Source organism: Ochotona curzoniae, unplaced genomic scaffold (assembly GCF_017591425.1).
Source record: "Ochotona curzoniae isolate NIBS_2020 unplaced genomic scaffold, NIBS_Ocur_1.0 contig_1071, whole genome shotgun sequence".
Classification (NCBI taxonomy): Eukaryota; Metazoa; Chordata; class Mammalia; order Lagomorpha; family Ochotonidae; genus Ochotona; species Ochotona curzoniae.
The window spans coordinates 6,678,939-6,705,647 of record NW_024464939.1 but is presented as its reverse complement, the minus strand read 5'-3'; the positions used below and the strand labels follow the sequence as shown (position 1 = coordinate 6,705,647).

Here is a 26,709-nt window from a genome sequence, read left to right as displayed (position 1 = left end):
CTCAGAATTGGCAGATATCTCCTGTCACCAGGGGGAAGCAAACAAAAAGCTGGAAGCAGAGCTGGATCAGGCCAAAAAAAGTATTCAAGAATTGAAAGACACTATTAAGAGGCCAAATAGAAGAGTTATGGGAGTCCCGGAAGGTGCAGAAAGAGAAGCTGAGTTTGCAGATGTATTTAATAAAATAATCAAGGAAAATTTCCCTAATCTGGAGAAAGAATTGGGAAACAAGATCCAGGAGGGGCACAGAACTCCCACAGGCTTGATCAAAAGTGATCTTCATCAAGACACATGATTCTCAAGCTCTCTTCAATTGAACTTAAGGAAAAGATCCTTAAATGTGCACGTGAAAAAAATCAATTGACATATAAAGGAAGGCCAATTAAGCTCACAGGAGATCTCTCACAGGAAACTCTACAGGCAAGAAGAGAATGGAGTGACATATTCCAGATTCTAGAAGAAAAAAATTGTCGGCCTAGGATAACATACCCAGCAAAGCTTTCTTTCATCTTTGAAAATGAAATAAAATTCTTCCAGAGTAAAGAAAAACTAAAAGAATTTGCCTCTTTCAAACCTGCCCTACAAGTGATACTTCAAGATGTTCTCTTGAGAGAGAAAAGGAATAGCACCTCCAAAACCAAAGGCAAATGTGAAGAACATCCTAGTAAAATGACAACAGAAGACTAAACCAATGAACAACCCATTGCTAAAATGACAGGACCAAAGTACCATCCATGTATATTAAACTCTGAATGTAAATGGCTTAAGCTCAATGAAACATCATAGATTAGTAGACTGGATTAAAAAACAAAACCCATTTGTTTATTATCCATAGGAGACACACTTCAACAAAGATCAGCGGAAACTATATTGCATGGTTTTGTTGTTTTCTGTTGGTTTCATTTCTTCAAGACACTTCTGATTAAATCATTCAATGACTCGTAGGTCATGCAGTGGCATCATTTTCTTCAAGAAGGTTCTCGATTTTCACTTCTTCAGCTACACGTTAGTCATTTAATAGCATGTTGTTTAACTTCTTGGTGTTGTTAATTTCTTTTTTCTTCTGGAAGTTGATTTTGTTTTGTGGCTCTTCATTTAAGGGAAGGTAAAGTAGTTGTGTAATAGAGACTGTCATATCTAGTAACATGTCATTTAACTTCATAGCATTGTAAACTTCTATTTTTCTTTCTATTGTTGATTTTGTATCATGCCTTTTAATTTAAGGGGATGTACAGTAGTTGTGTAATGGAGACTGTCATATCTAGTAACATGTCATTTTACTTCATGGCATTGTAAATTTCTATTTTTCTTTCTATGGTTGATTTTATATCATGACTTTTCATTTAAGGGGATGTACAGTAGCTGTGAAATGGAGACTAACATCCAGATATGAGGATGCAGGGTAGTATGCATTTCTGCTTTCAGACAAAGATGACTTATAATGAAACTGTTTACTATATCTTGACAGTAGGATTCTGGACTCTCTGCCATTGTCCATGCCCACAATGATGGACATATGACTGAGTATGAACAACTATATGTTAGTAATGATATAGAGGAACTAGTTGGGGGCGGGGAGGGAACTGGGGAGGGAATGAGGGAATATGGAACTGTATCATAAAATGATAGCAATAATAAAATAAAAAAAAAAAGCTCTTCCAAACCTTATCTTTAAATAGGCACCTTTCTCTCACACTGGGAAAAAAAAAATCTTTCTTAGCCTTTCTTTGGTTTTTGCTATGGCCTGTTTGTCAGCCACGCTGCATAATAGTCACTTGCATTGCTTTAGTCCTTCTCTTATAGTTATCTTCAGCCTATGGTAATTTAATGACAATTGGCTTATTTCCATTTCTCTCATTCCATCACCATCAACAGTATAAAGGCCAATAATAACCTCTTAATAATCACACCCAGAAAACTGTACCACTTTTAATCTGCTATGACACTCAGTGTAAGTTGAAATGATACATAGATTTCTCATATGATCTGTGTAAAATTGATCTACTCAATTAAATAGTAATCTGGGGAATAGACTGATTCTGTTTAGAAACTATATATTATTAGAGTATTAGAGCATATATTATTAGAGTTCAGTAAATATTTGTGAGTAAATAAATAATCTCAGATATAAATAAATCCTTCAGAAACGTTTGATGCTTGTGTAATCTGTCCTTGAATTTTCTGCTGTTAAATAAGCTGTAATACCATGCTTTGTTTTTGTAAAGATTTATTTATTTACACTTATTATTTAATTTATTGGAAGGTCAGATATATGGAGAGGAGAAGAGACTGAAAGGAAGATCTTCTGTCCACTGGTTCACTCTCCAAGTGGCTGCAATGGCCAGAGCTGAGCTGTTTTTATTAATAGTGCTACAAATAAAGTGATAAACTGAGCAAAATCATATAGCTCCTTTAAAACTTATTTTGGAGAGACAGAGACCTATTTTAAGCACTAAGCTATTAAGTTAGTTTACTACTTTCCATCCCTAACCTAGGAAGAATGTAAATGGTACCAACATATACTAGATTAAATGAACTATCATCTAGCTATTTTAAAATTTCCTGTTTTAGCAAAGAAAATAAGTTTATCCTCATTAGCATTACAGGCATCAATATGCTCCTGGGTAACAATTAATCACTTAATTTAAATTTGTCGGCCAATCTGAGTCTCCCTCTGTCTTTAAACATTCCTCATTGTGTGGGCAACTCTTCTTTAGGGAAAGGTTATTTTAGTAAGGATATGCTAACTGCACCTGAATCCTTGTCCTATGGATTTTAAAAATATACTCTACTCAGGTGTTAGCATATTTATTCCTTATTCACCTCTTTTGCTAAACAGATTATTGATTTTACATAGAATAAAAGGATAAGCAGTAACACCTAAAACCTAAAATGTAGCTTAAAAAATTATTCAAGGAAAGAAAATCTTTGAACAAAGATTTGTGCTCATATACTTTTATAAAAATAATGCAGTATTTTCTGAGTTCCTAGCTTAGAGAGTATTCCTGCTTTCAAAGACCTATTATCAAGTAAGAAAAAGAACTACATACAGATAGAGACAAGAGAAAAATTCTAAAGCTGTGGGCATCCATTTAATTCATTTGAGAATTTACTTTGCCTCTCGTACTGGCTACGTGTTGATACTGCCTCATGAAGTTTTCATAACTGGTTAATAACATAGGTACTATTTTTTAATTTTATGGATTAAAGGAGGTGGTTCAAGTAATAGCATATTTTGCAAATATGTTTTATGATACAATTCCACAGGATCAGGAATTTCCCCTCACCCTTCCCCAAAACCCCTCTCCCTCACTGATTTCCTCTATATTATTACAGTAGCATAATCTTTCAAAACCAGTCACAAATTCATCATTCTGCTATTTAAGTGTGTCATGATATTTTAGGTATAGACACTGGCAGAAAGTCCAGCATCCTATGGTCATGATGTATTTAACAGTTTCTTTGATTCAGGAGTAGAGATGCATAGTTCACTGCCTCTTCGCTTCTCAGTGTGATAATTTCCCTTAAACTGTTACTCTAGATGAGTATATGTGCATACCTGTTTACCTAAACCTCTATTTGTTTTGTATTTTACACAAAGGTTGCCTTATATCAGAGAGAACATATGGTATTGTCCTTTAGGGATTGGCTTATTTTACTGAGCATAATCATCTCTAGTTAGGACCACTTTGTTGCAAATGATAGAATCTGATTAATTTTAATGGCTGAGTAGTGTTTCATACAGTAGGCTAGTACAGAGACTATGTAAGTCAGTATGCAGAGTGCTAAAAGAACTGAAAATTAATCTGCTGTATGAGCCAGTTATCTTCCCTCTGGGAATGTACCCAAAAGAAATGAAATCTGCATATGAGAAAGTGATCTGTAGTCCTATATTTATAGTAGCAGAATCCACAATAGCAAAGACATGGAAACAACACATGTGCCCATCAAAAATGAGTGGATAAATATACCGGCATATATACTCCATGTTCATGTAATATTAATAGATATCAGAACTGGAATTTGATCCTGACCATTTATTTTGTTTTGTTTTTAGATTTATTTATTTATGTCAAAAATCAGAGAGAGAGAAAGGGAGATACTGACCAGTAGCTAGAAACTTCTTCTGGGTCTCCTATGTGTCTGACAAGACCCCAAATGCCTGTATTCCACTGCTTTTCCTAGGCTGTTAGCAGGGAGCAGTCATGGAAAGAGCAGGGACACAAACCTTCATTCATACGGGATGCTGGCACCACAAGCGGTGTCTTTACCCACTGTACTACAATGTTGTACACTGCTTCTCTTATGTCATCATTAGCTTAGCCATTATTTAATAAAATTAAGTCACAGAAATGTGAGTGAAATGTATGGACCACAGAGTTAACAGTAGTTAATTTTCTTCAGTTCCATTTAGACACCAGTTGAGCAGATTAAGGACCAAAAGCAGTTGACCATGCAGGAAAGCTTAAGTGATATTGCACTAGAGAGCGCTGAGGGTTTTATGGTACCTGCAGCATTTGGATTTAGCAAAGAGTTTTGGATGTGAGCATTTTATATTTGAATAATCATACTGCTTTTTCCCAGAACATTTTCTTCTTTTAGGAAATTACAGAGTGGTGAGCTTTTCCATTGATCATGGGCTCAAAATTCTGTCCTCCCTTAAGCATCACTTTCAGCAGACAGCTTTGCCCATCAGGGCTGTGGACAGCTCGTAAGCACTCCTCATTTCTGCAGTTGGGGCTGTTGTGTGTTCCCTTTTTCCAAGTGTTAAGAAACTAACATTTCTACTCTCCAACTTTGGTGCAGAAAATATTAGATAAATGAACATTTGTAGTAGATAAGTATATTTCTTGGCAAGTGTAGGTGTTGAATAAATGTATGTTACTAAGCAAATGAATAATTTGATGCTACACAGCAAATGTAGAAACAATCATGAAACGCTGTGAGACCTTCATGTTGAGTATTCAATGTGCATAGCTAGGGCAAAATGTAATCAAATTTCAAAGGCTAAAACTAACTACTCTACATGAAAGAAACCATTAAACTTCTTTTGAACAAACAAAGCAATTAGTTCCTGCTCTACATTTGTAGTTTGTGATAATGCATTTTAAATAGAGCCCGTTGAATGAGTTTTTATTGGTTATTTTTCTTGGTTTTAACACTCCATTGTGAGTAAAGGCCTCTCAGAAAATTGGAAATAAAAGTCTGCCCTTACTTATTTTGTCATTTTCCATTTGTCAAACATTGATTTTCTCCCCTCTTGTGCATCTAATGGAGGTTGAAATTAGTGCTCCTTTTTGTGTGCTGTTTACTTCTTATTGGTGCACCATCATCATCATTCATCAAGCTGCCAGTGAGCTCTGGGCATGGTGCTGGTGAGTTAACGAATGCTCTGAAGTCCACATGAATAGCATTTTGAATAGGATTTTGCTACAGTTACGGTTCTTGATTTTATTTTTTGCTAGCAAATATAGAGGTCATTCTTCAGAAAAAAAAACCATACATATTTTTTTAAAAGACAGAAATAACTGCACCTACTACCTTCAGCTTTTGAATAGTTTAAGATCAAAAATAATTTTCAAAAGAAAACCTTTAGAAGATTAAAAGATTTGTCTGTCTCTTCTAAAATATATATATATGACTCTAAGGTTCTGGATGCTCAGTCTGCTCTTCTGATATTGGTACACATGTTCTGTTCCCTTCATGGGACTTGAAGAGGATGTTATGGTGGACATCTGTTAGAAAGGATGCCTTCTTTTAATTGGCTAAGTGAATAGGGGCGGGTGAGTGCTATAAGGCTAGAATATGAGCTTGTGCAAGCATATTTTTCCTGTTTCTTTGATTGGATTGACGCTGGAATTCTAACACTTAGAATAAATTCAAGAGAAGATATTTTCTCCTAGGGTCAGGAATGCTATTTCTGAGGTGGCTTATTGCATGTGATCATGGGAAATGAGTTGTAATAAATTAAGATGGTGAAGAATGAAAAGATAGGCCCATAGATATCATATTAATTAAAGAACAACACAAAGTGAAACAAAGCAATGGGGGTGGGTTTTCATGTACATCTGCAAGGTGCACAGCTTCTTCTCTGTGGTGTGGGTCTGTTGATGGAGATGCCAGTGACACTCTGATCCCTCCTTCTCCTTTAGTTAATTTAAATAGTGTTTTGTAGTTGTGGAAATCTGCTCTGTCCAATATGCTCATTCATTGAGCAGAACATCCACCTTTCCCAAACTGATTTCCTTACCTGCAATGGGACTAGTCAATCTTCATTGAAACCTTACAGTGAGGCTGTATAGATAAATGAACTAAAACATTGAGCGTTAACATTTCCTACTGAGTCTCTGCACCTGACACACCTTTAGGCCATGCTTTCCCTGAATCAGTGCATTTCATCTCTCTTCCCACTGTGAAGGTCCCATTGTCACTCCCATGGTAAAGATAAAGGAACCAAGGCAGAAAGTGATGCATGTTTGCTGGCACAAAGTGGCCACCAAGCCATAGTTCTGGTGTTATTGCATTATCATGGTTATTGTTACTGATGTCTTCCTGTGATCAAAATCACATCCATGGGAGGTAACTGATCAAGCATTAAATCAAACAATATTAATACAAATTTACCTTTGTATCCAATTAACACTCATGGGGAAGTTTCTGCTGTTTCAGAACTTTACTTACTATTATTTCTCCTCCTTTCACAAACTGGAGTCTGGGTTGGATTAGTGTCATGTCACAAAGATAGATGAGATCGCACAGGATGTCTGTAATGAGCCAGTACCCTATGTTGTCCGGTGTTTGATAAGGAAAGAACAGGCGCAGTGGTATAAGCCAGCAGTTCCAGTTATAGGCCAGGGTGACTAGCAAGAGCCACAGGAGGTAGAGTCGATCTAGGAAGACAATAACCGGAGTTATCCAAACCACATGGTATAAACATGAAAAGAATGATCTTGTTTAGTTTGATAAAGCTGATGTGCCACCCTCTGGAGGGAAGCAATTTGTGTTAATTAGTAGTAATTAATACTACCAATAGTCAACACTAATTAATTAGTACTAATTAATACTAATTATTGTGAATACTAATTATTCAGCACCATTCTGTTTTTAGAGCTGGACATGCTGCATTGTACAAAGGCTGTAATGTGATCTTAACTCTTGAACAGTGGTCCCCTGCTTGCCTGTCTCCCCGACATTCACTCGGAGTCTGCCCCTACCTTGCACTTCAAGGAATGGATTCAGAATAATGATTCACATTCATGACTTACAGCCCAGGGGTCTTGATCTAAGTTTAAACCAATGGTTGAATAGTACCTGTATATGGACCTATGCTTCTTGTGTCTTATGGAAAAAAATTTGCATGGATTTTAAATTTCCTTTTGCACCTAATCTATTTTCTTGAAAAATATGGAAAAAGAAGTACAGATTTTCTTATTGTGCCTAAATAATTTTTTTTACCTTTTGATCTCATTTTCCATGAGTTTGTGAAGCCCCCTTACATTTGTGTCAAGAAAGGGGAAACCCAAGAGGTTGAGGGGTACCTGCTCAGGCATGTCTGGGGCCCCTCAGTAGTGAAGCTGCAGGGCGCCCAGGGCAGCAAGGAAAAGGCCACCTCCTGCTCTGGGCATGGAACCCTGAGGATGCAGAAGGAGCATAAGCCCCTGGCATGGTCCAGGATCCTTCATGTGTTTTCTGCCTCTTGCCCAGGAGGCTGTAAGAGGGGAATTGTTCAATTAGAGTAGTTAACAATGTGAAGTCATGAAGACTAATATTTGTTTTCTTTCACAATCAGTGTACCCATTAAAGAGTACTTTGGGGCCTTCTCTTTAAAGGTAATTAGGCACAGGATAGGCCCTGGAATGTCTTCTTAATATAGGTGGGAATATTTTGTATCTTTTCTTTATTGGAGAAATACAAACGAATCTATGCAGACTATATAGTTTAAATTCTGCTTGCTAGTTGGTCTCACAGTAGCGGATGGAGAAAACAGAAATCATTCACGACTTAAGGCCCAGGGTCCTGGTGACAGCCAGCCTGCCCTTAAGAGTAGACCACATGTCGAACAGTACCTGTGTATGAATCTATGCTTCTTGGAAGTCTAATTTGCTTTAGGCACTCTGTCAGAGACATTTTCTGAAATTTGCAGCACAACTTGCCATTGTAATGCTCATTCTTAAGCTTAGCATCACTCTCCTGTGTTGCTGCTGTAGCCACGGATTTTGCTTTTTCTGGAAAAAAAAAAGAAGAAGAAGAAACTCTTTAAGGAAGTTAGCCTGATAAACAAAAGGCTTAGGTTTCTTGAAGTCAGAATAGTTGAGAATCTTCTCTCAGGCAGGTGAAATGAAACTTTTTTGTATTCATCAGCAACATTGATTCCACTATATATATATCAAAACATCATGTTATACACATTAAATAATAACAAGAACATAAGACAAAATTAAACAGTGATGCTTAATATCCAGATAATGAAAACACCAGAAACTAAAAGATACTCATGAAGACGAGATATAAAGCTCTCTAATAAGGTGTCACAAAATTGTTACCAAGAGGGACAGGCACAGTGCAGACAGTCCGGTGGCATAATCCTAGCGGGAGAGGAGGCCCTTGGTGGTCAGCAGCAGCACCCTCTGGGAACTTGGTGGTGTGGACTTACATTTGGCTTAGCGGATGGCAAGGGCGCGGGGGAGGGGCGGGGGACAAGCAGAGACCTGAGGGTTTGTGACCAGGTGAGGAAAGAATTTTGACAGTCTTCCACAGACAAGACAGTTGTCCACAGTGCAAATAGGAATAGGGAACTTGAAATCTGAAGCTGGGCCATGACACCAACCAGTATGTGAGTGAATTAGGTCTGGGACCAGAATCTGGGGGAGCATCTGTACTCATTTGGGTGGAGCAATAATCTTCTTGGCATGCACAAGATCTGTGGCTGGGAACAGGCTTGGGAAGCTAAGGGAATGCCCTGGCTTGTCCCGTCCAGCAGGACAGTCAACGGGGGTTGCAACCAACCTAGGAGAGAATGAAGGGACAAGAGACATGAAGAATGGACAACAAGAGAGGATATCTGATCAAGCTGTCAGTTTATTGATTTTTTTTAAAGATTTATTTATTTATTGGGAAGTCAGATATACAGAGAGAAGGAGAGACACAGAGGAAGATCTTCCGTCCGATGATTCACTCCCCAAGTGAGCGCAACGGTCGATGCTATGCCGATCCCAAGTCAGGATCCAGGAACTTCTTCCAGATATCCCACAAGGGTGCAGGGTCCCAAAGCCCTGGGCCGTCCTCGACTGCTTTCCCAGGCCACAAGCAGGGAGCTGGATGGGGAGTGAAGGTGCCGGGATTAGAACCGGCACCCATATGGGATCCCAGCGCATTCATGGCGAGGACTTTAGCCACTAGGCCACGCTGCCTGGCCCAGTTTATTGATTTTAATTGAGGGTTTTTATATTCTTCAGTAACTAAGGCTCAGGGAGAAAAGGAGAAACTGAGATGCAAGCCATGGTCTCAAGACCGATTGTTCTTGAGCAGCCACCATGTCAACAACAGTAACCAACATATCAATAATAGTGTAGGTAACCAGTACAGGATGTCGACAGGTACAGCATAAATCACATTCTGAAACAGTTGCTAGAAACAATTGAAGCTAAGCGTGTGATTAGTTTCATAACTTCTTTCCCAAGCATCTAGCCGGCTGGGGGTTTTCCACTGGCCCATAGTTCTATATTCAAAATGGCTTCAGTGTGGATTCCCACTGTTGAGCATGAGAGCCCAAAAGGAGACAGCAGGCTGGGCAGAACATGGCTGTAGTCTCTCTTAGCGGGTATCATTGGGGACTGGGTCTAGGGAACACCAGGCTAGGCTAGCCTCCAACACCCACTGATGCTTGTGAGAGCCAGGGTGGGTGTAGAATGGGCTGGCTAGGTCTCATCTTCCACTGAACCACATGAGGGCTATGTCTGCATGTGGACTTGGTGTGGCTGGGCTGTAACACCCAACAGTAAGGACCAGATTGGGTATGGGCCAATTGGGTGAGGACATGTTCCTGCCGGAATAAGAGGTGGACAAAGTCAACCTGGGCCAAGGATCCACTGCTATGTGTGCAAGATCTGCCACAGGGAGGTGACCTGTTAGAGGAGTTTGAGAAACTCCTTTGTCAGAATGCAGTGTGTGTATGAGTCATTGAAGAATTTAATGGGAAGAAAGTATTTTTAAGAGATGAAACTAACAACAACAACAAAAAATCAAACTCCATGAGATAGTTTCCACTGATTTTTGTTGGTGAAGTGCCTTCTGTAGGCAACAGATAGGTTTTGTTTTTCAGTCCAGTCTACTAATCTATGATGTTTGCTTGAGCTTAAGCCATTTAACATTCAGGGTTAATATGTATGAGTGGTAATTTGGGCCTGTCATCTTAGCAATGGGTTATTCATTGTTTGACTTAGTCTTCTGTTGTTATTGTGATGACGCTGCACTATTGTCTGTACAACTATGCCATAGTCGGTATTATTTCCCTGTGGGACTAGTGCAATGCACTCAGCTCAGTGAGTTCACTCCTAGCTCAGTGCATGTGCAGCTCACTGTTATCCCTGCAGTCTTAAAGTTTTTCCACACTGTTCAAAATGGTTCCTGATGTACTACTAGAGCTCTTGATCTGCTGGCCGTCAGCTCTGAGGGCTACCCGGACACATCTTGGGTGGAACCTGTAGGATGCCATGTTGTTGCAGTTCACTGAATCAGAAATGGATTCACTCCCAGCTCAGTGCATGCATAGTAGTGTCCATTGCCCTTGCCTCCTTAGACAAAATGGCACCTGATATGGCTATAAGATGTGGACTGGGTTGTGAAATCCACCCTGTTCCTGCACTGCTCATCTGGGACCTGCTGCTCTGTCTCTGCTCCTGGTCAAATCAAACAAACCAGCAGGATGGGCAGTTATGTTTGGGTTCACCTCCTGAGCTCCTGGTGAACATCGCTTCCCACTTTATTGCTGGTGGAGTTCTTGCTGCCACTGCAATTCAGATTGCCAATTTCTGAATGCCACTGAGACATTGGTCACTAAAGCACCACACTATTATGTCTGCTGCTTTTCTGTGTGTGTCAGTCTCCAGGTACCCCTTTGCTGTCATTCTATCCTCTCCTATTTCCTGGAGTGTGCCCTCTCTGCTTCATACTGACTGGTATTTCTGTGTGTTTAAATGTGTCTATACCCTGTTCTGCCGTCTTGATTCTCTACAGATACCTTTTAAGATATGGACAAATAAAACTCAAAAGAGCATTTTTAATATTTAGTTATCAAACTGTAATGATAATGGCTTAAATGTATATCCTCTTCTGTTGGATCCTGTGTGATAGCTAAGTGGTTCAATCTCGGCTTGCACCCACCGGGTCTCATATGGGTGTTGGTTCTTTCCAGCTACTCCACTTCCCATTCAGCTCCCTGCTTGTGGCCTGGGAATGCAGTCAAGGTTGACTGAAAGCCTTGGGACCCTGCACCCAGGTGGGGAACCTGGAAAAAGCTTCTGTTCCTGGCTATGGATCAGCTGAACTCTGGTCATTGTAGCTGCTTGGGAAGTGAACCAGTGGGCAGAATATCTTCTCTGTTTCTCTTTCTCCCTTTAAAATCTGACTTTCAAATAGAGATAGCAAATAATCCTTAAAAATATTTATCCTATTCTCTTTAAAAATAAAACGTTAAATAAATAGCTTATTTTAAAAATTGGCTTTCCCTATACAGCACTGTAAGGAAAACCTTATCTCCACACCAAGCAATAATCTGTATTTATCTGCTATCGAACAACCAAACTTTCTGTTTCCTTTTCAACATTTATATCAGCATTCTACAAAGATTTTTGCCACTTTTATTTTCTATTTTCTTATAATTATTTTCTTGAAATCATACTTTGGTAATTTCTAATAATGTTAATTTTCTTTCCTCTTATATAATTAGTTATAATTATGCCCTCTGCTGTGTTTGATATTCAAGCAGTGTTTTTCACATTTTTGTAATATGTATTTTGGCTATTCTTAAATAATGCACGCAGAAAATGTAGCTGTAGCAATAATGGTAGGTAATCCATGCTTATTCCTTGGTCTTGGAAGTCACGTTCAGAGAGCTCCTGGTACCCTTGGTGAGGGCATGTTTGCTTAAAGTGCTGAGGAGGTAGAAAAACATGCCCAACGTAAACCAGCTTCACCCTCTTTTGTTAGAATATCCCTCAGCAGTGATTCCCACAGCTTTTCACCTGGATCAAACCCTAATCATCCACTCTAGTGAGCCTCTGATTGATGTATTTACACTGTCATGACACTCTCTCATTCCCTGAATTACATTCAAAACAAGCCACTTGTCTCTAGACCACTTCCTTGGGTCTTCCTGTTGAGCAGCCCAAGATGATGGTTTTGTAAAGCCTGTGTCCTACCCATAACTTTATTCTTTCTAGTGCTATGAGGGAGCAGTGCTTACCCATTTGTGGGCTGGCTTCAGGTGAGGAAAGATCTCCCTCTATTAACTTCCTCTTGTAGAGAGCAGTTCTTTGGTGCATTCTGTTCACCAAGTTCTGCAGTTGAGCGTCAGCATACTCATTGACAACAGGGACTCCAGGTAGCTTGCACTGTGGGCTAAATGAAAAGAAAAAATGATGATGGAGATTGGCCCATGAAGAGTATGGACAGGGAAAAGCTGCAGTCTGCTCACTTTCCTTATATATTTAAACGTATTAATTACAATTGACACCTCTCACAATTGAATATAAATATTAACTTTGATGGAGATAATTCTCATAAAAATTAGAACCCACAAACAGCAAATTGCTTGTCTTGATTACATTGGATCTTGATGACAGTGATTTGCCATTACATTGTATCAAAAGAAGTAAAGGTGTAATTGGATTAGCAGGCAGAAATCTATGATGGCCACACCATACCTTCCCTGTAGTATGTAAATCTTGCACAAATATAGGGAAAATGGGCTAAATCCAATATTTAGTGCATATTACATGACATTGTTGACTTCAAGCTAAGGAGGTTATTCAGGTAGATTTGCCCTAGTCACATAAGCAGGAAGTTAGAAGTCAGGATCATTGCAGCTGATATTAGAACTCAGAGATTTGAAGTACAGGAAGAGGGAAGGTTTTACTTGGATGAAATACTTCACTGCTGACTTTGAAGAGCAGGTCACACAAGAATTGCATGAGGCCTTTAAGAAGCTGAGTGGTCCCCTTGCCTGAGTCACAAGAAAACAGGAGTCTCATTACTATAAGCATAAGAAGTTGATTTTTTTTAGTCAATAATTTGAATTATTTTGGAGGTAGATTCTTTCCCAAAGTCTTCAAATAAGAGCTTCACCTGTCTTGGCCAGGATGTTGGCCAATGTTATTTCAAGGTTGGGAGACCTGAAACAGAGAACCCATTCAAGTCCACTTAGACATCTTTATTATCCATGAAATTCAGGAAAATCCAAATGAAGTATGAGTGTCATTTTAAGCCACTAAATATGTCAGTTATTAAGGAACAATATAGAAGTATGCAGCTGATGTGCTTGCATGACTATCTTCTGAGGAAGCACCCAGATTAGCAGAGCATAAGCCAGTATACTTCAGAAAGACAGAAGTTCCCTCATTGGTTTCCCTCCCAGCTCACAATGTCTTCCTTCTGACATCTGACTCCCAGGTACACATAGTCCACATAAGCATTTTCAGTTCTCATTTCCTCATCTCCATGTAGGTCCTTTCTGTCTCTCTTCCAAACTGGAGTCCACAGGATTGATATTTGTACTGGGTCAGGTGTGGTTCCCATTTCAGAGGGCCTTTTTCTGACCCAGCAACATATCCCAGTGATAACTATTTGTGGATTCCTAAGCTATTGGTGCATTTTCTCATGTCCCTTATGATCATAGTGTAATTTCTTTTTCTTTCAAGGGTCAATGGCAAGGGTTATTGGCATCCAGATTTCTCAGGTACGTTGCACTAGGTAAGTCAATTACAAGCTTGTTTAGTAATGAAGATGAATGGGCTGCAGTGGAAGACAATCCAATACATCTTAAAGAACACAAAAGGTAAACACTAAGTCCATAAAGCCAGAATAAACTTGTATTTCTGATTATGAATGATCAACATAGATCTCATTTCACTGATTCCTTCTTAAAGTTGTAGCATGCTTAGCAGTTCACTTACATAGCAAATGATTACCAAGGTTCAATTTTATGTGTTGCGAAGAAAAATGTGAATTAGAGAAGACCAATCGATGTTTATAGTTTGAAGTGAAAACAAGGATGTGAATAATAGCTAATGATACATAATGACACTTACAATGTGTCAAGCTCACACTGACCTTGACCTGCGATGGCAGGAATGGGGTTTTCAGATGAAGTTCCTTAACTCTAATGGGCAGAGAGAGAGAAATGGCAGATCAGCCTTCTAGGCTTCCAGAACAGTATAGTCAAGGACAGGGAAGAATCAACCAAGTGTTTTGGTGTAGATGCAACAGACTGTGTATTTGGAAAGGGCCCGGTGCCGGAAGTCATGGTGAATGTTCCTGGAAAGAGAAGGTGAATAGAACCAGGGTAAGTCTGATCCCAGCTGGCATGTATAGGAATATTGACAGGAGGATGTATCAACAAGGAACTAATACATTGTATTAAGGAAATGAGAAGAGTGAGTAGATAGGTTTTATTTTAGAGAAGTAGCAATAATAAGAGAATGAATTGAAGAGGAATGGCATTAAAGCATGAACATAAGCAAGAAGTTGCTCTGATGGGTCATGACTATTGAGAAAAAAGAAAAGAGATTTAGAAAATCTTTTCATTTATCATATTTCAGTTTGATTTCTCTTCAAAATCTAGAACTCTCAGCTCAGTTGTTCACTTGTATCATGAATGGATTTCTTTATTTGGTTAACTTATTTCTCTGTATTTCTGAGGATTCTTATGATTATCTTTGATTTTTGCGCATTTCATCAGTCTCATCTTCACAGTCTAAAATTGTGTTTTCCTTTTGAGCTTTTTTTTTTTTTTTTAGCAATTTAAAACAGAATTTATTTGCAAAACTGGAACAAAGGTAACTGCTAGACTAAATCAAGACATTTCAGCAACTTCGTTGTGCTTGGGCCCCTGCCACCCATGTGAGAGATCCATATGGAGTCCCAGGATGCTGGCTTCAGCATGGTGCAAATCTGGTCATTAACGTAGTATACAAACAGGTGGGAGATCTCCTTGTCTCTCTTTGCCTTTCACATAAGTAAAATTTAAAAATTATAAAAAAATTTCAAAACCAGTTTCCAAAGCCCAACATCGTGACTCCAAGTGTTTTCTGCAGTGTGGCACTTTCTCGATTACTCAAACCAACACCACTACCCAGGCACCTTGGGTGGTTATGTTGTCTTCCTTGTTCTTGCTTCCTGTATTTGCATTTATTTTTAGGCATTTGTGGGAACACTGGTTGGCTTTCTCCTCTGAAGGCTTTTATAGTTGAGCTATGCTCTGTGCTGTAGTGGAGTGACTGCTCCTTCAGTGGGTATCCAGAGATGTGCTCTGGGTAGAGCCAGCGATCTGTGGTCAGCATCCAAGGGTGGCAGGAAAGTCCAAGTTGCCATCCAGGTAGGGTGTGGTAGCTCCCTCTATGGTCGGTACTTTGGGAGGTACAATCATGTCTGTTAGCAAAATGACAGCCTCATCTTTTTCTCTTCTGAGGTGATTAGTGCCGAGGTTGGCTCACAGTGGCTATGATCCTCACTCAAACTGGCACATTCATCAGACAAAAGAGCTATACAGTTCTCACTGTGAGCACAGAACACTGCAATTATCTATGGATGGCAATCAGTAATTTATGAGCCTCTGAAACCAGACACAGTGATTGCCAGTGACACAGTTACACACCAAGCCCTTTAGTCACAGAATTCCTAGAGTCATAAGGTGAGGCTTCCATAGTAACAGGATGAAGGGGATTCACTCGGCTCTGAGGGACTGCCCGTCCATGGAGCAAACACAGGCATTTCTTCAGGCAGACGCCTGCATACACTCCACCTTGGCAGATCCTTTAATAGGCATGGGGTGGGGGGGGCATGTGCATGCCTCACCATGCAAAGAGGGTGCCCAGACACCTGCCAACCCTCACAGTCAGAGAGGAACATGTATGTACCCCTCTAAAACAATCCTCTAGTTGCATGTGCACACAGGTGCTAAAGCTGCCACAATGCAACCTTATTGGCTTTAAGATGATGCCATCTTCCTGCTTGTACCAGGTCACCTTTGTACGGGGTTGGGAAGAAAGAGATGTGCTCTTTCTCTATGATGACACATGGGTAGTCTGTGCTCTGCTATGGCTGCAGGCCAATGCAAAGTCAGCATGGTGTGCAAGTTCTACTTGCAGCAGTATTTCCAGTGACACTGGCTGCGCAGTCTGTTCCCACCACATTCTAGGAAGTTGATGTGTCCTCTAGCCCCTGGCCACAGGCGTCACTGGAGGTATTCCTGCCCTCCACTGCAAGCTTGCACTGCCCACACCAGTCCACACTGTCTCTCTGCAGAATTGTTACCTTGGGCTTTAATTCTATTTTGGGAATGCACTTCCTCTAGTTTCTTCTGCTAATTCTTATTGACCAAAATCAGCACATCTTTCTCCTTTTCAACCATCTTGGAATCTTGCCGTGCCACTTCTGCTTCAGCTCCCTGCTGCTGGTGCGGGTGAGAGAGGGGAGGATAGCCCAAGTGCTCATGGGGGAGACCGAGATGGGATTCCTAGATCCCAACTTTGGTCTGGCCCTGTCCTGGTGTTGCAGCCATTCAGGAAGTGAGACGAGTGGATTGAAGCTATTACTGCCTCATTCTGTGTAACTCTGCCTTAGAAATAAGAAATAAATCTTTACAAAACAGCAGCAAGAAAATATAAATATTTCCTGAAATAAACAAAAAGATTAATGGAGACAAAAGAGGGAGTCTATGTATTTTCAATACAATTGTGCTTCATTTGAACTGTGTTTGATATTTTAACACATACTACTAAGTTACCATAATTCCATGATGTCAATTTTGATAAATGATAAATTATTTGAAATTTTGAATCGCTGGATCAGATATTTTGCATGGTTATTTAAGATAATGATTGAAATACTGCATCCTGCCTTATGTGGGAGTTTAAGCCATGACTTGCTTCCTGATCACAGGGCCTGATGGCGTGGGCCCTGGGAGGTGGCTTGTGATATCTCCCTGTTCCCCAAGTGTGAGACCCAGGAGTTCTAGGCATCTGGCTTTAACTTATTTCAGGCCCTACTGAGGCAGTGGCAGTGAGCTCCTAATCGTAGAGATATCTATCTCTTTTTTGTCTTTTGAATAAGTAAGAAAAAAAATGAGATTTGTTAAAAACTTGCTTGATAAATGAGCTTAGAAGGAAATATTCAGTCATCACTGATATATAAGAACTTTTAAATACAGAGAAAATCTACTTAGAGAAAATCTGATGATGAAGAATGTCATGATTGTATTTTCAGTTCTTTAAATTCAGATAGGCAAAAACCAAAACAAAACATATAATCAACACTACACCCTTTGCTTGAGTGTGAAGAAATTTTGTCCATTAGAGCAATGCATCAAACTAAGATTGCGAGTCAAAACAGGCTTTCCATTTGGAAAAGTGGGGGGAAAGGCCACTGTGAAGAGAGACAGGAAATTAAACTGGTGATTTAAAGGTATACTCAAGAACGCCACTTTTAAGAGGGAGCACATAACTGTATATAAATGTTGAAACAGAATTTTTTTAAAAAGATTTATTTATTTTTATTGGAAAGGCAGATATACAGAGAGGAGGAGAGACTGAGAGGAGGAACTTCCGTCCAATGATTCACTCCTCAAGTGGCTGCAGCTAAGCCAATCCAAACCCAGGAGCCAGGAGCTTCCCCTGGATGGTCCATGCAGGTGCAGGGACCCAAGGCTTTGGGCTGTCCTGGACTGCTTTCCCAGGCTACAAGCAGGGAGCTGAATGGGAATTGGGGCTGCCGGGATCAGAACCGGTACCCATATGGGATCCCAGGTACACTCAAAGCAAGGACATTAGCCTTTATCGTGCCGGGCCCAGAAAATGAATCTTTTAAACCATCTGTGCTTTATCAGTACTCACCCTTGGAAAGTTTTCTGGTACCTTCTCAGGATAATATTTCCGGTATAAGAGTTTTGCTTTAGTATAATACAGAATGGAAGGCTAATTTTCATAGGGATGAAAAAATGTTGGTCAGGAACTAGTTCACAAAGGGGTGATATTTGAGTCAGAGCTTAAAGGATAATTGACACCTTGACTATGTAAAGGGAAGGTAATAAGGCACCAGAAATAGCCTGGGACAAAGTGTGCTGGTTGTTGCCCTGTGGAGTACAATGAAGGCTTAAACGTATTAAGACAGGATTCCAAATCTTCTGTAATTTGCTTTGAAAGACAAGTTAAGGTTGTTGGGAAAGAAAGGCATGGCAGATTCTAAGAAGAACAGGGCCACAATGAACTATGATTTAAAAAGATAATTAAAGAGAAAGGACATAACTTTGTATGGAGGAAGTATGATTAAAGAAAGGAGAGTCTGGGCCCGGCGCGGTGGCGCAAGTGGTTAAAGGTCCTCGCCTAGCACGCCCGGGATCCCATATGGGCGCCGGTTCTAATCCCGGCAGCCCCGCTTCCCTTCCAGCTCCCTGCCTGTGGCCTGGGAAGGCAGTCGAGGACGGCCCAAAGCTTTGGGACCCTGCACCCGCGTGGGAGACCCGGAAGAGGCTCCTGGCTTCGGATCGGCATAGTATCGACCCGTTGTGCTCACTTGGGGAGTGAATCATCGGACGGAAGATCTTCCTCTCTGTCTCTCCTCTCTCTGTATATCCGCCTTTCCAATGAAAAAATAATAAAAATAAATCTTAAAAAAAAAAAAGAAAGGAGAGTCAAGTTAGAAAATATGGGTTATGAAATTGCCAGTTTTGTCAGTTCACTACATTGAACAGTTATCTAAAATTTATGATTATTGGGAGTTTTTGGAATATGACCTATTTAGAAATAGGGTCACTATAGACTAAACTGATTTTCGATGGTTTAATTTGATGGACTTTTGACTTGTTGAGTTGTTGACTTTATGAAAGTGTGGAAGTGATACGCATTCAGTACAAACTGAACTTGGAATTTGAATTTGGATCTTTTCCGTGGCAAGGTATTTTCCATACTCTCATGCTGTCGCCCAGTGGCCAAGTGCTACAGCTGCTGCCTAACCAGGCAATCGCAAAAATAAACAACCCAAACTCTCTAGTGTGCTGTGTTACTGAACTTCAATGTTTGGAAGATGAACTGTATTAACTGTATTTTTTATTTGTACGGGTTTCCTGGAAATAACTCTGAGTTGAAGATAATTTACGTGTAAGTTGAATTGCTGCAGGTGTTCTTGCATACAGTGATTGGGGTCCTTATGGGAAGGGCCACAGGAAGACAGCGAGGACACATGCAGGAAGAATACCATGTGACAACAGAAGCAGAGATTGAAGTGATGGATCCCAAGCCAAGGTTTGCCGGCACCAGATGCCAGACGAAAAGCATGGGCAGCCTCTCTTATAGTGCTTTCAGAAGGGCCAACCCTGCTAGATGCCTGGGTTATGGATTCTAGCTAACTTCAGAACTGCAGGGGTCAATTTCTGTGATTTCAAGGCAGCGAGTTTATGATCCTTTGTTGTGGCAGCCCTAGGAAACTAACAGGTTCCCTCCAGGGATGTGGATAATTGTGATATCACATGGGTAACTCAGATGGAGTTGCAAGAGCAAGATGAATACTTTGTGTTCAGTAGCTGTTAAACCCAAGGTTTAAATTTAGAATCAAAGTCTTTGAAAAAAAACATACATTCACTCTAGGAGGCAGTTGAGAATTTGGGTCTGGGAATCTGAAGTGAGGGCCGAGCAGGAGATGCTGAGGGAGGAATCACTTGTCTGGAGCGCATGGTGGGGTCACACAGGCATTGAGAGCGCTTGGGAGAACTGTAAAGTACAAGAAAAAATTAGGAGGACACAACCTTGGAGTGTGCTGACATTTAAGGAGGAGCGTAAGAAAAAGAACTGCGAAGTAGCAATTAGAGAAGTAGGTCTGAGAAAGAAAAATGTCACAGAATCAGAAAGTAAGTGTTTGAAAAAGGAGGTCAGTGGTGTCTCACGCTGAGATCGAGGGCTTGAGGAGACCTTAACTCAGCATGTGTGATTTCACTGGTAATGTTTAAGAGAATTGTTAGGGAAAGGTATAATGTCATCAGATTTTTGTCATCTTCTCCCCATTTGTCATAAGTATATTGTGAAAAAAAACATTGAATCTTCCTTTGTTCTATAAATGATATTTTGAAATCCCATTCATAACTTTACAAACTCATTTGAAAGTAATATTTATTTTCTTTAATAAAATCATGAATAAACTGGTTTTTGTAAACATTACTTTGACAAATTCCTCAGTTAAGGATTAATTCATTTTTCAGCGACTAAACTCATTTTTCAATGACTGAACTCATTTTCCAAAAATATCCATTGGATACATTGCTTCTAATCCTGCTATTTCTATCTTTTGTTATAATAGCCAAGAATTAGGCAAGAAATATTCTATTCTAATTTGGGAAGAAGTCCTGAGGGGAAGGAGTTATAGATCTTTTGGGGGGGCATACTTAGGAAGTAATTAATATGTTGCCCCCCAAAGTTACATTCAGGTAAAAGAAAGTGGCATTGGATAACAGAACATTGTTGCAAGTAGTTTTTTGAATAAAAGCATAGTTGAAAATCGATTCAGTTAAAAAAAACTTTAAGCTTAAATGCCTGACAGTCTGCTGCAAAACCTACAAATGTTAAGTAGGTTTGATTAATATAGTTAGATCACAGACAAGCCTCTTAGTTTTTTTCTCACATTTGCCCCTAACTTTTGGAAGGTTTTGAATTGTTCATCATGTCTCACTTGTGCATATGGTATTGTTTATGCACATTAGTCAGTACATATGATAACATATTATGATGCGGAATTTTCTAACCTAAATTCTTTTTGATCTGTTTGGACCATGTTACAATTCATTCTTGACTTCAGAGTTTCCCCACCCCTTGTCAACAGCCTGCTCTTTCAAAATGTTCTTCTGTTAATCTGAAAGTGCTGGAGGTTGTCTCTGACATTTATTTTTGTTGATGAAACATTCTTTTTTTTCTTTTAAAAATAATTTCTCATTGAGTGATTTTAACATAGTAGTAAAATGCACATTATGTATTATCAAGTTTACTTATATTTATAACTTGATACGAAACTGAAAAGGCAAGTATATTTTTAAACTCCCAAGGAACTTACAGAATTATATATATCCTAAACATTTTAAGTATTACTTTACTGTCAGAATAGAACATTGGGAGCTAGTGCCTTGGTAAGCCTCCATCTGTGGTCCCAGCATCCCATTTTAGCACCAGTTCAAGACCATCTACTTCCCCTTTGATCCAGCTCCCTGCCAATGTGCTGGGAAATCAGCAGAGGATGATTAAAGTCCTCGGGCTCCTGCAACCACTTGGGAGACCCAGAAGAAACTCCTGGCTTGAGATCTACTCAGCTCTGACTGTTGTGGTCACTTAGGGAGTAAACCAGCAGACAGAAGACCTCTCTGTCTCTCCTTTTCTCTCCAGAACTTTGCCTTTCAAATTAAAAATAATAATAGTATGAGTTTTGGGGAGCTAGAACTTGTGTGTGGTTTACTGTTTTTTTTTTCTCTGGGATAACCCTAGCACATAGTAGGTGCTCATTAGATATTGGTGAATGGTGACAACTGCTACTACAAACTTCTCAGCTTTCATAGTGTTTCCCCTGGGCTAACCCCTTGAGACTGATGAAACATATTCTAATGGTACATAAATGTAGTGCTTACTAACCCTGCTAAAAGCTAAGCAGCTATTTTAAGGATGAAGTGACAAAAACATTTACAGAAGTATTGCCACGTTGTGAATTTATATCATTAGCATCCATATGCACACACAGACTGCCACGCATACATATCCTAATACACATAATAAATAGTCACCAAATTTTAAACCATCAATCACGAATAAACATATGGATATGAACATAAAATAGTGGTAGAACAAGACATGCATTTCAAAAATGTTTTATATCTCCTAATCATTTCATATCATCTAATTATTTGAATCTAGATGAATATTAAGTAGCAGGACTATGCTTTGAACAGTTATCTTATAGTGTATACCCAAAGAATAAAAAAATTCATGGTATTCCTGAAAATTGTCATTTTAGGAGAAGTTTTGAGGTACACTTGAACATCTCATTCATTGATTCAGCAGATTTTATTATGTAATAACTTTGAATCATAAAAGATGACATATTTTAATTCACTTTGAAAATCTTTTAGTTAATACACCCATGTTTCATTTTATGTACATTCTGACATTCTTACTTCTTAGCTTGTTTAGAAAAATCAATGTTTTATTTGCTTAAACATTGCCATAACAGAATATGTAATGAGTTGCATTGTGTCCCCTTTATCTTCCAATATCTGATTGTATTTGGAGATAGGACTTTTTTAGGGAGGTTATTAAAATTAAATGAGTTCACAGTGTAGGATCCTAATCCAATAGGACGGTGTCCTAAGAATAGAGACACCAGAAAGTTTTTCTTGCACATATACAGAGGAAAGCTCATGTGAAAATTTAGCAACAAGGCAGCCATTTCTAAGTCAGGAAGAGAGAATTATTATATCATAATACCAGAAACCAAACCTGACAGCACCTTGATGTTGGATTTGTAGTCTTCAAAATTATGAAAGGCATATTGCTGAAATCCCTTAGTTGTGACATTTTGTTATAACAGGTGCATATGACCACACACAAGTTGAAGCAAAGCAAAGTGGGTGCATTCAGTTTTGGAAGTGGACACAAAATTAAGTCAAGTTAATGTGTTGAATACTTCCACTCTCTAGCAATGGAGAGAAAGACTTAAATATAATGCTATAAAATAAGACGTTTGTCCCAATAAAGCAGAAATTTGTCAAAGACACATGGGTTCATTGTCAATTCCCTTAATGCTCTCAAAAAATGTAGTGCTCAGTAGAGGATTATTATTAATGAAGAAAACCACTTCACAAATATTCACAAGAGATGCTTGTTGCAGATTGCAGAGTGGGTACAAAGGGCCAAAGGGCCTAGGGTCTATAATTAGGGTAATTGTGTTGTAACCTCATTTGGAGGAGTGAAACTGAATGTGCTCCTTCCTATTAAACCTACACAGAGAAGGAAGCAGAAGCAGGTGCCTCCAGACAGTGAGAGGACATTTTAGACTGAGAAAGGAGATATGTCACTGACACAAGACAAAAGCAATCAAAAGTAAAGGCAGGCTGCATGGCTATCCCATGAGTTAGGGCTATACTTCTAGTGTGAACGCTTTCTTTGTAATCTCTGAAGGAAGCATTCAGCATGTAGAACAGCATCCACTGCAAAGGCATGTGGGTGGAGGAGTGAGGTGGCAAGTGGACATAGAGGAAGTTTGATAGGAGTGATCTTCCCCAGTGCAGACAGTACATCAGAATATGATGCATAGGGAACTGAAAATGAACATAAAACAACTAAAACTCAGTTATCTTTATATCACCAGATGTCAAGTACTTACGAGTATTGATGATAAAATGCTTGCACCTCAAATGGGTAGGACACTGTCATTCTCCCCTCTTTGTATACTACTGATTGACATAAGTTACAGGAGATTTCAAATACAAAGCAATCACATAAGCCAAAAGTTACCAAATAATTGCAAAAAAACCCCAGTACTATCAGGAGCACTCAAGAAATCAAAAGAGAAAAATTTGTGAGGAAACAGAACAATGAACAAAATGAACAATAATTTTTAAAAAGTTACTATCTATAGAGATGAGAGAGAATATGTATTTTATATTAATTGGGATAAATTACTGCAAAAGAAAATCAGTTAAAGACTTGGAGGTGAAAAGTTTGATTAACAACAAAGGTAAAACAATAGCAAAAATCAAGACATTATGTATTAGCTACGGACACTGCTGAAGAGTTAGTGCCCAGAATTTTCCCAGAATGTAGCACCAAGCGACAAACATGTGCAAAGAAACACAAAAGAAAATGGATATTATGACAAATAGAAAAGGCATTGAAAATAGGTGTAAAAGTGCTAATACTTGTGCAGATTCCCAAGGAGAAAGTAGAGGTACAGGCTGAAATAAATTACTCAAAGAAACTATAGAGGAACATGATTCAGAAATGCACATGTGTCTGGAATCGAGAACATCACTAAAGACAAGTAGCTGAATCAGAGAAAGCACTAGTCAAGCACACTGGCATCCACCCCTGAATGCTGGAAGACAAACATCTTTCAGAAGTGGAAGGAGCATCATAACTCTATAAATAACAAACTATTATGGGCATTGCCAACATTGGATTCCAGAAACTAACAAAACTGGGTCTCAAAATTCGAAGGGAAAATGAATTTTCCTTGAATTTCATGCTGCTAAAAACCTTGTACAAGGTCACCACTTTGCTTTGCTCAGGGAAACATTTCCATCCAAGTACAATTCTCTGTGCTTAGCAAGGAGCAAATTCAATTTTTGTGTCAAGTCAGTGGTAGACTCTCGGTTAACACTAGGAATTTAACAGGCAAATGATTTTAAAAAGAAGCAAAATGGAGGAGTGTGGGTTTTGGTTAGTGAAGAAGCTAGAGCTCTCATAAAAGCTGTGTTGAGAAACCCAGGTTTATGTTAGAGGGCAAAAACCAAGTAGACATATGTGTGCAACACACACAGTCACAAGTGAGTACAAATAAAACTGGCTTTGGTCTGGCCCAGACCTGAATGCTGTAACCGTCTGGGAAATGACATCAGCTGATGGAAGATCTGGGTAAGACTGGTGGATTATCAGTGTGATAATGCTGATAACCACATTGCACTGCAGTTAAAGAACTTTAAAAAAAGAAAGTAAAGGGCTTAGGATCTTTCTACAAAGCGTGTCAATCTTCGATGCTACACAAATTAAGTGTTTGATGTTGAGAAAGTCATTACTACGTGTTCAGTCAGGTCTAGCTCTCTTAGGTGGGAAACCTGACTTATAACCGTGCTGCTTCAAGTGTGTTGCAGAGACTTGTGATATGTGTATCTTCTGAGCATCTGTAGGGTGTTACCACGACCTACTCCAGACGCATGTTGTTAGAATTCACTTTGCAACAGACTCCTTGGATAATTTGCATGCAAATTAAACTCTGAGAAGTATTGTTTCCTTAGAGTAGTCTTGTAAGTTTAAATCAGCACAGTGTCGACTGCAGCCCCACGTTTTTCTAAGCTTCAGCACCTGTTCTTTTTTCTTGGGGAAGAGTACAAAGTCCCAATTTTCTCAAGTGCCAGATTTGTTAATATGACACATCATGATCATGAAACATGGTGAGCGGGACTTTATTAAACTCTCTTCAGATGAACTAATTGATGTCCAGCCTATGTGACTGAAAACTCACCAATGCAAATAGGTGATAGAAGATCACAAGTAAACGATAACAGAGCAACAGAGGGAAAAGATGAAAAGAATTAGAAGCCAGTATTTGTTGACCTTTAAAAGAGAATAACTTTGGGGTGGTCATTTTGGTGCAAAGAAGTAAGCTACTGCTTAGGCTGCTTGCATCCTGTATGAAAGTGTCTACTCTGCTTCCATCCCAGCTTCCTGTCAATGCACCTGAAAGACAGTGGATGATGGTGTAGGTATTTGAGACCCTGCCACCCACTTGGGATACCTGCAGGGAGTTCCGGACCCCTACCTGATCTACTCCTGGATGTTGCAAACACTTAGCGACCATGTTGATGAAAAAAAATCTCTTTTTTTTTTCTTAGAACTAATTTAATATTTGAAAGAAGAGACCAAGCCAGTCTTAAAATGAATGTTTTCTCTTAAAAAGTGAGAACTCAGGGCTGGTATTGGTGTGCATTGGATTAAGCTCACTTGAATATTGGTCCAAGCCAAGTTAGAGCCCTTACTACTCTGAATTTCATTTATTGCCTGTTAATGTATCTAAAAAGGCATCAGAAGATGGCCTAGTACGGGGATCCTAGCCTCCTATTTGGGGGACCCAGATGGAACGCTTGCTCCTGGCTTTGGCCTGGCCCAGACCTGAATGCTGTAACCATCTGGGAAGTGACATCAGCTGATGGAAGATTTGCTTCTTTCTTTTCTCTTTTTCTGTAACCCTGCTTTCAAATGCATTCATTTTCTGAAAAGTGAAAACCCTCAGAATATATGGCGAACAAGTAAATGATAACATGCAAAGTCTTTGAAAAGTTGATGGAAATTGTGCGTTGTAAAACACCGTGCATGGATTTAAAAAATGTTTTTACACCAAAATAAACATCTTTAGTTTTATTTTTCATAAACTTTTACGAGTACTCTTGTGTGACTACTTGTTTCATATTTTATTCATGTATGGTATTAACTAAATTTGTAAAGAGGTAAATGCTAACCTTTCTTAGAAGAGAATAAAATAATGAGCAATAGAAGGCAATATGATAAACTACGGGAAAACACTTGAATCTTCCAGGGGAAAATGGAAAACCAGCAACACTCAGGTTCTATAATCCAAATTTCTAAGGCTTTTCAGAGAGGTTGAGCATCCTCCTGATGAACACTGACATCATGTTTTATAGTTCAAATTATTTACCATGTCCTGTGCAAATAATTTGTATAACTTGTCACA

At 39.3% G+C, this 26,709-nt stretch overlaps 1 protein-coding gene across 1 annotated transcript in view; it reads right to left on the bottom strand.

Moving 5' to 3' along the window:
* The window catches only part of CNGB3 (cyclic nucleotide gated channel subunit beta 3), a 153,289-nt gene that overhangs the window by 72,441 nt on the left and 54,139 nt on the right, over positions 1-26,709 (bottom strand). The window contains exons 3-5 of the mRNA XM_040992883.1: positions 12,464-12,618; positions 8,067-8,219; positions 6,682-6,890 (exon numbers count right to left, since the gene is read on the bottom strand). Of these exons, the coding sequence (XP_040848817.1) occupies positions 6,682-6,890; positions 8,067-8,219; positions 12,464-12,618 (517 nt within the window). The remainder of the gene's footprint in view (positions 1-6,681; positions 6,891-8,066; positions 8,220-12,463; positions 12,619-26,709) is intronic.